The sequence below is a fragment of the Tachypleus tridentatus genome, chromosome 1 (assembly GCF_004210375.1).
Source record: "Tachypleus tridentatus isolate NWPU-2018 chromosome 1, ASM421037v1, whole genome shotgun sequence".
In the NCBI taxonomy this organism is placed as follows: domain Eukaryota; kingdom Metazoa; phylum Arthropoda; class Merostomata; order Xiphosura; family Limulidae; genus Tachypleus; species Tachypleus tridentatus.
The window spans coordinates 135,346,080-135,358,358 of record NC_134825.1 but is presented as its reverse complement, the minus strand read 5'-3'; the positions used below and the strand labels follow the sequence as shown (position 1 = coordinate 135,358,358).

The following is a 12,279-nucleotide window of genomic DNA, read 5'->3' as shown; positions in this document are numbered from 1 at the left end:
CCAGACTTCAATCCCAGTTCCACAGAACTCAACAACCAGCCAGACTCAAACCATTACGAAGATAACCATCGACGCGACAGCACAAACTGAAAAACAATCTACCTCCACGCAGAAAACTCAAACCAAAATCTCGAGAAGAAACAAAGCATCACAGACCAGCGAAGAACAACTCACCGAAGAACAGCCAGTAGTTCCACCACCAAGGCCACGTTTCTCAGTTGCACCAATGGGCTTCAAGTGTGGAAACAAGTTCATGATGAAGTTGCCACCCGATCTACAAGACTGCAGCTAACAGTTTTCACGTACACCATCAACGTAGTTCATCAGTTTTTTTTGTTTGTTTTTTTATTAATTTTGTGTTTTGTTTTTTCTTTCCCAGCTACTTCCGGGCACGGTCTGGGTAGACTATTCGGCGCCCAGGCCGTGAAAGTGGGTTTTCTCGGGGTACTCCCGTTTCCCCCCACAGCAAAATCTCTGGCATCGGACCTGTAGGTCCCAGCCTCATTCTGAAAAGGGCCGTTTACCCAGTCAAGGGTATCTAATCAATTACAGTAAATTTTAAAAAACCAATTCGCCAGCCGCCAGGGTTCTCCATCGTCGAGCCAAAGTCTGGCTCACTTCACTTTCGCTGCTTTCGTCCAGTTCTCCCGTCCTTCCTCTCACTCACAAATATTTTTGAAATGTTAAAAATAAAGTAAAAACTCCATGGATATTTTAAAACATTTCTCACGTAAGGGGACGAAGAGGAACTATAAAGTTCCTGAACACCCCAGTTGGAGAGAGAACTCTTCTGATTTCTCTCTCTCTAAACTGAACCCCTGCCACGTTAGTTTAGTTTAGTTTGAAGAAAAAAATATATAAAATAATAAAAATATAAATAAAAAGTAATAAATATAAAAAAGGGCCACCAACAAACTATACATCTTACTGATAGGGTAAAAGAATATTTATATATGTACACCAGTAAATGGACATTGCCCTGAAAAGGATTGGAGTAATTAAGCCCACTCTGACCCAAAAAGCAGTAACTAACACCATCAAACATTGCATGACTACATAAGTAAATCAAGGAGGAAGAGGACAAAGAGCACCAAACCCTCCAGGGTACATATGGTACCCAAGTCCGAAAGAGAGAGAACCATCTGACAAGTATTACAAGTTTTACAAAACTGAGAATCATCTTGTCTATTCTTTGAATCAGATCTCTTACGTTTATTATTGTCATTTACTAATGAAAATCACATAAGAGCACACTTTGAAAATATTTAAGATGCACAATCATCTTCTTTTTTAGCATTAGTGGAAGCACGAAACTGTTTCTTTTTAACAAAAGTACACTTAAATGAAGTTCAAAGTTATTGCTCCCTATCTTCAAAAGTAATTGCAAATGCTCGTCAGATAAAGCTTATCTGTAACTATATTTTACGTACTTTATCTTTGAAAATGTCTTTTCACAAAAGCATGTAGTTTCAAAAACTGAAATAAATCAACGAGAAAAGTTTATAAATGAACATAATGATTACTTGAAATGCATTGATAGAACTCTATCAGTTTTTCTTCTTGGTATTTGTATTTCAACATGTCGTTGGACTGCAGATCAATTACTTTCATTTGAACTTCAGATGGCAGTTCAACAACAACACAATCAAAGATCAAGATCAGAAAAATGCTCCTTGAACTATAGTTTCAGGTCAAAAAGGATATCTTGTGCAAACCTACATGGAAATCTTGCTTCTTGCTTGAACTTTTCACAACATCGAAAGTGTGTGAAGCAACTCCTCATAAACTGTGACTCAATAGGAATTAGTTTTACCGAAATGCTTTCACCTTGGTGTACATATCGCAAATAAGCGCGGTTTCGCCTGTTATCTAAGATTGAATTAATTCAAGTACATGGTCAAGTTCACAGAAAACGCTAATTTCCAAAGCCACTCAGTGTTTGTGAGTAACGATTAAGGGTGGTTTTTTCGTTTAGGAAAATTTCGATCTCAGTTCTAAGCTCAAAAATTGCGATATCAGGTTCCCACAGATAAGTCATCAAACTGAAGTATGGTAGGGCAAGTCGGGATTTGTTGTTTTTTTTTCCGCCAAAAATTCACGGAATTGATGATGATTAAGCCCGTGAGAACAAATGAAGTTTACTATTGAAACTACAGGTTTCATAACATATGCCAGATCCAGATATTTTCTACACAGTGCTTGCTGATGAATAATGCAGTGAAGAACCACAGATTTGGAACAACCCGCACTTTCAACAGCTTTGTAAATTTGTCCAACTAAACCTTTTCCTGCTCCACACATATTTTTACCATCATCTGTCATAACGCATTTCAGCCGTTTCCATTCTATTTTGTACTGAGTTAGTGGTTTTTCGACCTCTCAGAAAATATCCTCGCCTGTGGTTGTTCGATGCATACTGTGCACAGAACCTAATTTTTCAATTACTTCACAATTAATATTGACTTCGCAAATAAACAACAGCAACTGTGAAATGTTGGACACATCTGTTGACTCGCCAAGCGTGAAGGAAAAGCACTCGAACTTTTTACTCTTATTTATTTTCTCATTCTACAGCATAGAAAGGCAAAAAGTTACTGAGGGGGATGTATTAGAGACAAAATAGTTTGTACTGTTCTAGTGTGAAGGAATAAAAACTGTAGTCTTTTGTGCTTTTATAATTATTAAGGGATATATCCTTTTTAATATATGTATTCAGATACATTTTTTTTTAAATGCAGGTGTTTGTCATTTATGGTATGTGGAAAGCTGTAAGCTTGCACTACCTCCTTCACTTATACAAAGGTTAGATACCACAACAATCTCATTCCTATACCATCTCTTCCTAAAGTGAGGTCACACTTATTTCGAGAAGTGTATGGAGGCTTCTGCAAACATGTTTGAATTAGTGGGATAATCGCCCTTGAATTTATAATTGGAATAATCTAGGACTGTAGAACATCATGTTGGAACTTTCTTTTGCCATGAATATGTGTCATCATTAGCATTCTCAATCTTGTCTCATGGAGATCTGTTTTTACGAGGCCCATCAACTAGAAAGCTTCTTAACAATAAACATAAGCCATCCAGCTTTGTACAGGACTCTAATTTAAATTCACAATGTGATTTGTAATAATAAAGATTATATTTTTATTCATTTTATCTGTTTGTCCATGTTCTTTCATTGTTAAAATTTTCAAAACCATCTGTGTATTAGGAATACTTTTAACATTCTGTCAAACATAGTGTGCCTGAATACCACAAAAGTACTTTAATGTCTTAATATATAAAATATTGATAAGATAATAATAATGATAAGACTTTTACTTTCTGATACTGTAGCATTACAAATGTGGGCATGCATTATAACTGCTTTGGGATTTTAACATTAATCTGTTACCAGTTTGAATAATGTTTTTAAGTTCATGATTTGTATATTTATACACATTATTCAGCTGTATAATTGTTTGATTGTTTTGGAATTTCGCACAAAGCTACTCGAGGGCTATCTGTGCTAGCCGTCCCTAATTTAGCAGTGTAAGACTAGAGGGAAGGCAGCTAGTCATCACCACCCACCGCCAACTCTTTTACCAACGAATAGTGGGATTGACCGTCACATTATAACGCCCCCACGTCTGGGAGGGCGAGCATGTTTGGCGCGACGCGGGCGCGACCCTCGGATTACGAGTCGCACGCCTTAACGCGCTTGGCCATGCCGGGCCCGAGCTGTATAAAATCCTATCATTATTTAATTGTAAGTAATCTGAATATTTAATAATTATTCTACAGATTTCACAGTCATCTATACTTTTCTTGGTGAAACTAACCATGAGCAATTACTAATCAACTCCGAGATGTTTTTTAAAAAATAAATCAGTTTGAGTTATAAAATTAAATTATTCATTGCATAACTATTGAAGTTAATATCATTACATAATTTATTATGGCATTACATTTTGTTGTGACATAAATATACATAATTATAGGTCACTGTTTTCAATACAACTTTCCAGTTTCTCTGTAGTAAATTAATTTCATATCTCACACAAATATATTTGCACTATCATAAAAAAGTAAATAACTGTGTCAATTGCATAATTATGGCATATAACCGAGTGAGGGTGAAGTCATTTTAAAACTATGCTGGGGAGGTGCACTAGATGAGAATACAAGATTTTATCAAGATCTCAATTATGTAGTAATCCAAAGTCTCTTGATGACCGGTTCTATGTAAAATGAAATAACTTCAAACATTGTGTAAAGCACACAATCTTTATTATCACAGCAAAACAAAACACTATATATGCCTACTGTTTGGTCAGACAGGTCGATCACTTGTACTGGTTTTTCAATTATAACCAATCAAGCTGAAACTATATTAGAGACTGTCTAAATGTGATATTCCTCAGTTCATAAAATATCTTGAATTTATCCAGAATTAAATGCTATCCACATGACTAGTCATTTTCATGACAATACAGGTGGGGTCATAACCTCTAGACATTACATGAAATATTATTAAAGGGGATTGCTATTATATGAAGTCTGCACATATTGTTGCAAGATATCATTGAGCAAATTCTCATCCAGGTTGGTCAAAAATAAAAAGTGTGTTAGATATAAAACCCTAATTTTATAAATAAAAATTCCACTTTACCCTCTATGAAACCGCAAAAAAGATACAAACGTCACATCTATCTGATTCAGTCTATTAGAGCTGTTGTAAGGCATGTTTGTGTAAAGTCTCATTTGTATTGGTTGAAAGACCATAATATGTATCTTTATGATGCTTGACCTTGATTTCTTACAACAAGAATGAGGTGGAAGCTGAAAAATGAAAAAGGTGTCTTGGCATATTAGATCAGGATGTGCACTCTGCAACTTTCAAAAGAATGGCTTAGAAGTAAAGGAGTGGTGCACAGTTGTAATTGTTGGTTGGAAGAGTTTTATTATGGTCAAAAATGCAATTCCACAGAAGAAAAAGAAAAGGTTGTTCACTATCTGGCCAGTGAGATCCCTTAGTGCTGTACACTTAAGAATTATAACTTTTGTTTAGTGTCATCTTTGTGTTTTCTTTATATGTCTATATACAAATAGTGAATCCAATAAAAATAAGAATTATGTGGCAGAATAATTCCAACTTATCAGTTTTTTTGTGACCCTTAAACTTTATCACTTAAAATTATTTAAAAGGTTTTATCTTTTTTACACAAATATATTAGGTATATTAAAAGAAATTATTTTCCAGTTTCTTTCTTCTTTTTTTTTCAGGTTTATATTCCAAGTCATGATGGAAGAGTCTTTAAACCACCTGATTGATGAAATTGGTACTTTGAGCATTCAGTCTTCAACATGCCTTGCAGAATAAATACTTTCACTTTCAGCAGTTGTTTAAATTGAAAGTAATAACAAAGTATTGTAATTATTTGTAATAAAACTTCCAGTTTTTAGAATATTTTTAAAGCTAATTAATATGTAATACAATCTGAATATTATTTGAAACTTTAGTGTATACACAAATATATGAAATAAAAATATATTCCTTTAAAGTTCTATAGTGGTAGTTTTTGCCAGATTTTTTTTTATATTACTTATTGTTTTCAGTGTGTTCTCATACTTCAGATTTAAAGTTTTCAAGCTATGTTAAACTCAGTCATAAGTTTTTGTTTTTTCATTTCTAAAATTTTTTAACTAATATTTTATGAGTTTTAACAGTGCTTCCATGGATCAAACACCCAGGATTTTGCAGAACCTAATCTGTCAAGTAATTCCACATCATTTGTTTATTGGTTAATGCTTTTATCAAAACCTAATTGGGCAAAAGAAAGGCAACTGTCACACTCTTTGTAAAAGTTGGATCCACTGCTGGGCACAAAATAAATTTTGATATACTATCAACATTCAGTGAGTAAGTATACTGATCGTATATTGATAAAGCAATGTTAATACAGGAAAATAAGAAAATGGCTTGTAAGTTCAAAGTACATATTTGTGGAAAATGCCTTCATTGTCAGTGTGGATGCAAAGGTTTAGACCAAAAGGTCAAAATAGCAAGAAAAACAGTTGGTAAACAGCTGCAGAGCAAATTAAGAGTATGAATAAAGAAAAAAAAGAATTTATAGCTCTATCCCATTAGAGGGTAATGAAGATTAGGTGTCTATTAGTACTTATTAGGGTCCTTTGGATTTTGTGACACTGAAGAATGGCACAGATCATCCAAGAACTGAAGTGTGAAAACAAGGCATTGTTGTAGTACTCCTAAAGGAACAATGTCTCTTCAATTCTGTAGTTATTGGTATCACACCTGCAACAACATCAAGATTTCCAAATGAAGAATCTTAATGGAAGGCATTGAGTTTCAGTGCTCTTGACAAGAATAATCAATTGCTTTCATTCTGTGTGACTGTATTAAAGATTCTATGCACCAAGTTACTCTCAGGAGATCAAGATAGTTTTATAAACATGAGTTGAAACGATATTTGTAAATAATCTGATAATACAAAACTATTCTCATCTGCCAATGTTGTGCAACAAACTCTGCCAGAGGAATGTATTTACATAAAATTTATGCTAGCACTGCTGTGTCAGTTGAAGACACTTGAAGACGTGGAAAAAAGATTGAAAATTGGAGAACAAGCTTTTGAAACAACTAGGTGACACTTTCATCAACTGAAGCCTGGGTTTCAGCAAGAACCTACAGTACAATCTGTCTAGCATTACTGTAAGTGAACTGCAATTAAAGCAGTAGAGTACCATTGATCAAGGTGATGAGTTATCCCACTGACACCAAGGTCAAACTTTCATATCTATTCTGGAAACGAAGAACAAGAATGTAAAAAAATAGCCAAGAACACAATAAACTATGATTGATCTGATAAATACAACACCACACTTATATCTTCTAAGGCAGACATTCACCAAAAAGAGACTAAGTTTACTACTGTGTGCTATGAGAAATTAAAACATGTGTTAGCATCACTAATTCTGCAATTTTTTTATTGTAAAAATTTGTGCAGAATTTTAGTTTAACCTAAAAATTCAAAAATAGGGTTTTATCTCATTCTGTAACATACTAAGGTCTGTCATACAGCCCAAATCCCAAACATTCTATTCTACATTTTTTCACTCATTATTGGAAAATAGTATATTTTAATATGAATTCTGGTATAGGTTAAAGAATTAGTTTTGTATTAAACTTGTTAGAAAACAAAATAAATATGTATTGTGTAGTTTTATTACATGCATCTATGCAACTACACAGTGATCATAAAGAAAAGTCTTCATTTAAAATTATTCTACCTTAAAAACTGTTCTCCTCCAGTGGGTCAGTGGTAAGTTTATAATTTACATGGGCATCTGCAATGGGGGTACTTGCCCTTCCTGGATTATCTGACCAAAATTTACAGGATAACATAAAAGAAAAAAATGTGTTTCTTGAGTTATAGCTTCAATATCATTTTCTCACGTTTCCCTTTCTGTAATATATCCTCCTGATTTACATTATTAAAATATCCAAGATTTGATTCCCTATAGTAGACAGAGCACAAGCAGTCTGTTGCATAGTTTTGTACTAAAACAATAGCAACATTAAAATAAAAACTATTTACCTTAAAAGAACAAAATTTTATCAGGTGCATTTATTGTGAATTATAAACTTTTATTGAGAAATTTTGGACATGGTATAAGGCATTCCAGAACCATATATACATTTTACTTTCTCTCAAGCTGACATTGCAAACTACTAATCTTGTGAGCAGTATATTGTAAGGATCTATGAAAACTGCTAAGAATAAATGATGTTTTAGTAGCTTTATTCAGGAATAGGCTTAAGAGGCTGATTAGAAATGATAGGAAGCATAGTGATTACTTTTCTGACATTTTTTTTTTTATCATTCTGTATTATGTCCACATTTTCTTGAATAGAATTGGATTCTCAGTTTTCATGCAGTGAAATTTAGTTTCCATTGGTCACGTAGTTTTTAAAATACACTTCATAATTATTAATATGGGTTTTCTTTATAATCACATCATACATAATATTAAAAACATCATAATTTTGAGTATAATGTGATATTATTTTATCTTCAACATTCAACAGAGTCCTTTACATTAGCTGAAATCACTGAAATAGCAGAATATTCTAAATTATTTAAAACTGTATCAAATACTTTCCAGCATAAAACATGATATTCTAACAATATTTCTAGTTATAAAAAAAGCAGTTTTTAAATTTTAGGTTTAGTTTCTCAAGCCTAGTTTTGATCTTAGTCATAAATCCATGTACTTTTAGTATATCTTATCTCCTGTAATTTTTCATCCAAAATGTCCAGATGTGGTGTTTGCTGTAGAAAAAAACAAAAAGAAAAATGATAGCTAAGAGAACCCTTGTTTGGATGAGAAGTATTCTGAACATTTGATAGTTGAAGAAAACATACCCTTAAGAATTTTGTTTTAGTTTAAAAAATTATGTTGTAGCTTACAACGTGTGTGTGACCAATTGATACTGAAATTACATTTGAGTTCTAAAGCTGTCATTTGAGAACACAAGTATATAAATTAATTTAAATGGCCACAACACACTATACGAGTAAAACTATTATGTTTTTATCTTGGATATATTAAAGTGATGACCATGTTGGTATACACCATGTTAACTAATAAACTAAAAATATCAATTTTTTAAAAAGTTGTAACAAAAAACTGTCAGCACCAACAACAAGGCCTAGTTTAGTAAGTTACAGTCAATAATGTTGTGATTTGTATTCATCTGATATTATTAAAGAAACATTTAATGCTCTGTCTTCTCTGGTAGTCTGTTTTTCTTAATTCTGTGTAATGTCTGGAATCTGAACTGCCAACCACTAGTTTCCATGCTATTAAGGGGTAAAACTCAAATCCTAATTTAAACCATAATAAAATACATGATAATGGCTCTACATGTTTGGCAATATAAGTTCTGGATACTCAGTTCTATAAAGATTTTTTCTGCAGTTATGTAAATTTTATATATAAATGTGGCTGAAGAATGTGATATTGACTAGCTGCCTTCCATTTAGTCTGTTATTAGTAAATTAGGGTCAGATAGCCCTTGAATAGGTTTGTGCAAAATATGAAACATAAACAAAATCATTCTTTATGTAGGTTTATAACAAAATTCACTCAAATGAAGCCATAAAATCTCTGAAAGAAATATACAGTGTTAGAAGGTCAGCAACAAGACAAAAAGTATGTAAGCAGCTGAACATAAATAATTTCACAGAGTTTAATTTGTAATTACCTATCATACAAAACTATAAAAAACAACAACAAAACCCAACACACTTAATCATTCTTAAAAGAAAAGCTTTGTTAATTACTTCAGTTTAAAAACAATTCATTGGAAATGTCACTGAAACTTGTATTGTTCATATTATTTTGAAAGACAAAATATCAAAGATATCCTGGTTATTGTAAAAAAAACACAAAAGAAACAAGTATTTAGCTACTGAATAGTATCTATAACAAAGTTTATTCTCACACTTGTAAGGTTTGGTTTGTTTTGAATTTTGCACAAAGCTACACAAGTGCTATCTGTGCGAGCCATCTCTAATTTAGCAGCAATAGATTAAAAGCAGTCAACACTGTTAACTTTTGAGCTACTCTTTTAATAACATATAGTGGGATTGATCATCACATTATAATGCCCCATGGCTGAAAGGGCAAACACGTTTGGTGTGACGGGAATTCAAATTCACGACCCTCAGATTACAAGTAGAGCGCCATAACCACCTGGCCATGCTGGACCTTTCTGTGGTGCTATCACCACTCAATAACCATGGTATAGTAAAGATAACATACCCTGTATTACTAAAAATATCTTATTTTGTATTTACACAAAACTGCCAAATTTTCTGTGACTAGAAAATACTATATCTTTATTCAAGTATGCTCATAAAAAATTTTAAATCTTTCATGTAAGTATTCTACACTAAGTTAATGTCTACCTCTAACTATAGCTACATGCTAAAATGGTTATTTCAAAGTTCTTTACTTGCTTAGTCCAACTTCTGTACTGTCTATCTTCAGGAATGTTGGTCACATGCAAGACAGAAGCAACTAGTTTGGTTTATAAGACTTTCCAAGATCTGGTAGTTAACACTTGAAAATGTGTAGTGAGAATGATCATTAACATAGATAATCTAGGTTTATGGGATACTGTACTTGGACTTTGGTTTCTCTTAAACATGTTGTACAGAACATTAGATTCTTGGTAGAGGGAAGACATATTCTCCTCCTGTGTTTAGTTAGTTATAAATGTTGTTTGGTATCGACCTGGTCAGCAGTTCTAAATTAAGGTTCCTGACTTAGATGTTTAGCTAATTTATCGCATGACTTTCCATTTAAGCTGAAATTGTTAAACACTAAAGGATCTGTTGTAGTTTCATTTTTCCTTATTTAAGAGTTTACTACAGTCTATCCTGTGTGTATAAAATCTATTAACTTTTATTATTTACTTTTTTTTTTTAACTGTTGAGGAATTTCTATGTTTAAAAAAGTCTACAAATCAAATGCAATACAAACAGTATTAAAGACAACAGAAGCATTTTATAATGCCTGTGGTTCTTACCTTGGTCAGAAAGTGCCTCTAATGGTATATTGTAGCTAAAGACAACACCTTTGTTAGGTTCTTCTAAGAGGAGCTGTTAAACATCCACATGAATGAAATAATATATTTTATAGGATAATTTAGACATTTAGTATAGTGGTACATGGTATCTGTAATTTGCTGAATATTAATAACCACAAAACATCCTAACCAATCAACTGATCAAAAATAACAGTTCAATGTTATTACTGAAATAAAAACCCTTATAACCCAAGCACATTTGAAAGCTGGACCTTTCTTCTTCAGGAGCAATCTTGGAATACTCAGTATAATATAAATTTTTATATATCACTTGTTCATTTATAATGAGCATTCCCAGATTGCTCCTGAAGAAGAAAGGGACACCTTTTAAGAACACACAATTTATTTCAGTTTTATCAAGACTTCTTGGACCTACATGTTTTTATCACATCAGTTCAATGTTATTAATGTTAGAGTGTTTCTATTTTTAGGAACTAATGTCAATTTCATTCTGATGAAAACAGTGTTTGATTTTTAAATGTAAGAAAATATACTAACTCAGAAAAATTTGATTTTGAACATTTTAGAGAAGCAAATGGTAACGAAAATAAAATGTTACATAGGTATTAAAAAAAAACACACATTTTAGGGAAATTTTAGTGCTATAATTTGATAGGCAAAACATACTTCAAACAATCCAACAGAAAATAAAAGACTGATTATACTGACTATACTTTTTATTTGAAAAGAAAGTCATTTTATCTTCAAAACTATAGTTGATTTACAACTTAAAAAGGAAAAAAGTATACATTTAATTGTGAAATAAAATATTCAACCCTTCAGAAAATTTGAATGATATCATTGTTTGTGGAAACTAGCCATTTTTGAAATAAAAATATTACATAAATTCATCATTAGTGTACTGTTCAAATTATAAAGTAACATAAGAAGAAAACAACATTTAAAATTGACATCAGGGCAGATCAATATCAGATCATGCAAACTCTTGTGATATCTGTTTCTTATATTTTACCAATAATAGAGCGACCTCAAGATCCTTGTCCATATTTACCAAGACAAAAGGTTTCTCTGACCAATCATCAATTGCACAGAAAAATTCAGAGAAACCAAACTGTAATAATATTTATCATTTACACCTAACAATGACAAAGATACATCAAGAAACTGATCAATACCCACTGTGACTACAAGTTACTCTGACAAAGGATCAGAAGCATGGAGAGATTTAGGGCATTCAAATTATGGAAATATCTATTTTTTACACCCAACAGTAACAAATGAATTTCAAAAAGCTGACTCATACTTACCATGACTATAAGCTCCTCTGACAAGGGACCAAGAGCATGAAGAAATTCATGATGTGACTTTGTTCTCATATAATGAAATCTAGTTCCAAGAATGGCATATGTCATTGGCCAGCTTACTTCCTTTTTGCCATTCAAATGATAAGAACCATTGGTTGTTTTCAGAGCTAGGATAAGGATGTTGATTATAACCCTTGCACATAACCAAGAAATGTTCAAAAATTATTTACACTGAAATACAACACAGCATTTGAGGGGTAAAACATATGAAATAACATTGTCAAATGTACTAAGTAATAGAGAAATTCTTTAACTTCTTTATTTGTCCGCTAGCACATTTTACAAAATACA

General features: G+C 32.4%; 1 protein-coding gene across 2 annotated transcripts in view; it reads right to left on the bottom strand.

The window, feature by feature from the left end:
* Positions 1 to 7,633: 7,633 nt before the first annotated feature.
* The window catches only part of LOC143224907 (A disintegrin and metalloproteinase with thrombospondin motifs 6-like), a 68,222-nt gene continuing 63,576 nt past the window's right edge, over positions 7,634 to 12,279 (bottom strand). For both annotated transcript variants that reach the window (XM_076453378.1, XM_076453371.1), the window contains 3 exons: positions 11,932 to 12,095; positions 10,604 to 10,676; positions 7,634 to 8,339 (listed from right to left, as the gene is read on the bottom strand). In XM_076453378.1, coding sequence (XP_076309493.1) covers positions 8,311 to 8,339; positions 10,604 to 10,676; positions 11,932 to 12,095 — 266 coding nt within the window. In that variant the 3' untranslated portion in view covers positions 7,634 to 8,310. The remainder of the gene's footprint in view (positions 8,340 to 10,603; positions 10,677 to 11,931; positions 12,096 to 12,279) is intronic.